The sequence below is a fragment of the Amaranthus tricolor genome, chromosome 13, assembly GCF_026212465.1.
Source record: "Amaranthus tricolor cultivar Red isolate AtriRed21 chromosome 13, ASM2621246v1, whole genome shotgun sequence".
NCBI classification, from domain to species: domain Eukaryota; kingdom Viridiplantae; phylum Streptophyta; class Magnoliopsida; order Caryophyllales; family Amaranthaceae; genus Amaranthus; species Amaranthus tricolor.
The window spans coordinates 3,174,373-3,179,389 of NC_080059.1; the positions used below are offsets into that span (position 1 = coordinate 3,174,373).

The window sequence follows — 5,017 nt, forward strand, 5'->3', positions numbered from 1 at the left end:
AGTATGAAAATGGAACCCACTTTCTAGTCTGCTCATAATTGAGCTCCTAATTGCATCATTCCTGACTTTCCAAATTCTATATACAAGACTGCAAATACTCATGAGGATCAGTTTCTTCTGGAATTTAGGTATCCTCTATCTTTTTCTAGCGATGGCATTGATGCTGCATGGAAAGTGAACACCCAACCATCGTTGCAAGAAATGAGCACAAACCATACTAAAGTGACACTGAAAAAAAAATATGCTCCACTGATTCTGGACACAAGTTACACATGGGACAACGATCATCATCAATAATCCCCATCTGAGCCAATTTATCTCTAGTTTTAAGTCTACCAAGTAAAGTTAGCCATAAGATAAAACGTGCTTTAGGGACAGAGGGTCTATGTCGCACAAATCTATCCCAACTAACCTTAGGAGTAGAGTCGAAAATAGAGCTATAAATCACCTGTACGGAGTACTGATGCTTATTCATCCAAACCGCTAGTTTGTGCTTGATATTACATATCTTCTTGAAGGACCAGCTAGCAGTACTAGGGGGATTGAAAAGCATCCAATTGGTCCCTTTGGTATATACACCATGAACCCATCTAACCCAGAGGGATTCATAAAGAGTACTAATGTGCCAAGAGAGCTTAACAACTGTAATAGAATTCCAGATCTCAAGATTCCAGACACCCAATCCACCATTCTTCTTGGGCATACGCACTTTAAGCCAGCTGACATTGCCTTGAGAGGTATTATTCGCATCACTTTGCCATAGGTAAGATCTTCATATGCTATTAATCTTTCTGATCACACATTTAAGGAGCACAAAAATTTGACACCAGTATGAAGTGATGCCCATGAGAACCGAAGTTACTAGCTGAAGCCTACCTGCATAAGAAAGATTTTTGTAGTACCACAATCTCAAATGAGCTGTCATCTTATCAATAATCACATCAAAGTCAGCAGCTGATTGACGCTTAAAATTTAGAGGAACTCCTAAATATTTGACAGGAAAAGAGCCCAGGGGAAGGCTTATACTCTCAGCAATCCTTTCCTTAGTTAATCGTGACAAACCAGCTAAGAATAGAGCCGACTTAGACTTATTTGCAGAAAGTCCAGAGGTTTTAGAAAAACTATCCAGACATTGGTATAGAGGAGAAATCAAATATGGATCGCCTTTAGAAAATAGCATAAGATCATCTGCAAAACATAGATGGTTCAGCTTCATCTTTCTACATCTAGGATGGAATTTAAACAAATCCCGTGTGCCAACTACACCCAACATCTGGAAAGGCCACAAGCATATCATGAATAAAATCTCATTCCAATGTATCATAGTCTTTCCTAAGATCCACTTTTATCATACAACTAGGGGAGCAGTTCTTCCTAATGTAATGTTTCACAAGGTCTTAGCATAAAAGTATATTATGAGCAATGCTTCTACCACACACAAAAGCACCTTGGGAATGATTGATAATACCTCCAAGCACCTGCTTAAGTTTAGAACAAACGAGCTTGGAGATACATTTATAAATGACATTACAACAAGATATGTGCCTAAAGTCCCCTGGAGATGTAGGACAAGCAACCTTAGGCACAAGAGTAATAGCAGTTGTACTCCAAGCTTTTAAAAGCTTACCAATCCTGAAGAAACAACATATAACTTCCACAATATCATTTCCAATTACTGGCCAACTAGCTTTAAAAAAATTACTGTTATAGCCATCAATACCAGGGGCTTTGGTATCACTGATACTGTAACATCTCGGAATAACTCGGGTCGTACGAAAAGAGAAAATGACCTTTTAAAAACGAGATAAGTATTATCCGAGTCAAACCGGGATGTTAGAAGGCAGTTTAAACGGGTTTGAAGTTAAGGAAAGCTTGCGGACCGAGTTCTATTAGTGTTATTATAAACTACTAGATATAAGAAATTCTTAGCAGCGGATAAGAACGAAAGTTAAATCAACTTATTACAACTTGAGAACGAAAATCGCCTCATAAAACCAAATGTTCTTTAAACTTAATTTAGAAGTTCTTATCAAGACTTCTATATCCTAACAATTTATTTCTTCAAGGGTCAATCCTCACTCCCCAGACCTGCAACTTAACTTACTGCTAGTCATTGCCCAGATAGGAAACAACATCATCGCAGGGTCGTTAAGACCAAAAGTACACGTCAGCATACGTCGCATACCAAATAAATAATAACACAAGAGAAAGTTTTAATTTATTAGCTGACAATTCACAGAACCGTACGCTTCGAACATGCTTACTAAGAATATTTATTTTCATGTAAAAGTTAGTCAGCCATACTGCTGTACTATCCAGCCATACTGCCGGTACACTTCAAACTCCATAAGTGAGACAATACATTAGGGGGAGCTAACCCCTAAGCAAGCCTCTACCATAGACACTCGCCATACTTCAGTGCCTATGGTTAAGTATGCATATCCCCGCGGTGGCTCATAATGCCCCCATATACCGCGAGTAATTCATCTCCACCGATTGACGTCATACTACGTCCACTTTAAGGTTAGTGAGGTCATACTACCTCTGCTTATCAAAACAACGTATAAAAATTATTGATTCGAAAGATAACATTATCAGTACTATATATCCATGCTTTACTTTTGTATACCCTTATTATATGATACATCGGACTAATGCGAACCACGCTGCGTGTACATACCTTAAGCAAGATAACCAACTCACAAGCGTCTTAATCAATTCCCGGTCACGAATCGACTTCCTACAAGGTTCAATCGTATTCGGGAAATAAGCACACATACACATTTTCCTCAAATCATCCATAACACACATATACAATCACATCCATACCTAGAACACTACACACAACATGAACATCCATCACATACTATAACATGGTATATACACAAAACCGGACAGCCTATACAATCTGTCCAGAAACTCAACTTAAAGCTGTCAAACTGAAAATCCGACTTCACCGTTGCGTCCGGAAGGCGTCAAAACCCCCGGGTACCAATTTTCATAATTTATAACATAGTATAAGTATTTTTAACTTAATTTCAAAGCCAAAAATGCTCCAAAAACACATTTTTTTTCACCATTTTCAAAACCTACGGGATTTTGTCATTCCATCATTTTTTTTTTATCACAAAAATATAAATATCAATGCTTTATGTCCTATTAAATCTAAACAACAAAATTTACATAAAAATAAATTTAATGAATTATTATTATATATATATTTTTTTTTCAATATAATTCTTTTTACACAATTGTATACACACATACACATCACAAATTTACATGTATATTTTTTTTTTCTCTACCAACATTATAAATCCCTTCTAGTAATCAATAAAAATAAATAAATAAATTCCTAACACCACATACATTTTTTTTTATATGAGCAACCATTCTTTTTTTTTTTTTATGTATATACATATATATATATATATATATATATATATATATATATATATATATATATATATATATATATATATTTTTTCAATCATTCATCAATCAATTCTTCACACACATGTAAACATATCTAAACCCTAAAAACCATACATTAATTTAGATAGAAAAACATCATACTTTCACACATGAATTTTAAATCATGAACAATCATAAACTATAAAATAACACACACATAAAAATCATAGAAATTTAAATTAAAACTTAAAAATAAAACTAGGTTAAGAATTACTCACAATTGCTCAAGAACAACACCAAAATTGATGAACCAAATTGGAGGATTTAGGCGTGAGAATTAGGGAGTTTTTGGGAGTGTTTTCTTTACTTGCAAGGTTTTAAAATGAAGGATGTAAAGCAAGGAATTAATTAAGGGATTATGGGATTTTATTGATGATAATTGCCTTAACCATTCATTTGCCAAAATGGAAGTTACAATCTTCCCCAAATCTTCCCTATGGCCGGCCACCCTATCAAATTCCCTCTTTTTAATTTTTTTTTTTGAAATTAAAGATAGATTAGGAAAAAGATTTGGACTTAAAATGGTTTTTATTGCCTTAAAAGTTGAAATCTCATGATTTAACCTACTAACAAAATAAATAATTTAATATAATTTAATAAATAATATATTCTTCAAAAAAAATAATAATAATAATATTACTAGTAAATCATGTAATATATCGAAAAAATATCGGGGTGTTACAGATACTCCACATAGTCTCCTTAATTTGCTCATTACTGAAAGATAAGTCAAGTAAACTTCGCATCTCCTCAATGAGCTCAGGGCATGTTCTAATCACATTCATACTAATTATGTTCCTATTCTTCATGTTATTACACAACAAATCAGTATAAAAGGAAATAAAAGTCTGTTGGATTTTAAAAGGATCACTAACTAGTTTGTTATCAATGACAAGAGTATTGATTCTGTTATTAGATACTCTATGCTTGATACTGTTGTGGAAAAAAGAGGTGTTCTCATCCCCATAGCGTAGCCATTCCAACTTTACTTTTTGTTGAAGGAAAGAGCCATAGTCCTTTTTAGCAGACTTTAGCTAATGGGCACAGGCAAGCTCTTGAGCAACAAGATTATCATTGTTCGGGTCCTTGTGCAAAATTTCCTGTGCATTAAGGAGGTTCCACTCAGCTTGACATAAAGCAATTTGGATTGGAGTGTGTTGGAAAGCCTCTTTTAGCCTACACTTCAAGGAACACTGTTTATGTTGAATTTGATAGCTCATGTGACCCACAATAGACATCCGCCAAGTCTCTTTCACTATATCAATAAAAGACTCATTTGCAGCCTAAAAGTTAAAGAACTTGAAAGGGGTTCTACCCCGAGCTAGGGAAAAGAATTGGACCAAAGCAGGGGGATGGTCAAAATCACCCTCTAGGAGAAATGTCACCTCAGCAGAAGGGTAATCATCGCTCCAACGGGTGTTGCACAAGACCCTATCAATTTTACTAAATACTCTTTTCATGCCCGTCTGTTTGTTGTTCCATGTGAAAAATCTACCTTTGCTTCTCATATTAAAAACCTGACACTGGGTCATGTAATACCACA

The 5,017-nt window shown here is 34.9% G+C and overlaps 1 protein-coding gene across 1 annotated transcript; it reads right to left on the bottom strand.

The window, feature by feature from the left end:
• Nucleotides 1-217: 217 nt before the first annotated feature.
• Nucleotides 218-4,259, bottom strand: LOC130798726 (uncharacterized). Its single transcript, XM_057661829.1, has 4 exons — nt 4,157-4,259; nt 1,479-1,687; nt 877-1,273; nt 218-729 (listed from the first exon to the last, which is right to left on the bottom strand). Exons 1-4 carry the CDS (start codon nt 4,257-4,259, stop codon nt 218-220), a joined length of 1,221 nt encoding a protein of 406 aa, XP_057517812.1.
• Between the last annotated feature and the right edge of the window lie 758 nt (nt 4,260-5,017).

What these genes read in the sequence shown, in the direction of transcription:
- LOC130798726 (XM_057661829.1), bottom strand. Translation starts at nt 4,259, where the DNA reads ATGAATGTGATTAGAACATGCCCTGAGCTCATTGAGGAGATGCGAAGT. An exon ending in GGAGACTATGTGGAGTATCT is followed by an intron (nt 1,688 to 4,156) that starts GTAACACCCCGA and finishes ATTTTTTTAAAG; the next exon opens with CTAGTTGGCCAGTAATTGGA. An exon ending in TTTGTTCTAAACTTAAGCAG is followed by an intron (nt 1,274 to 1,478) that starts GTGCTTGGAGGT and finishes TGGCCTTTCCAG; the next exon opens with ATGTTGGGTGTAGTTGGCAC.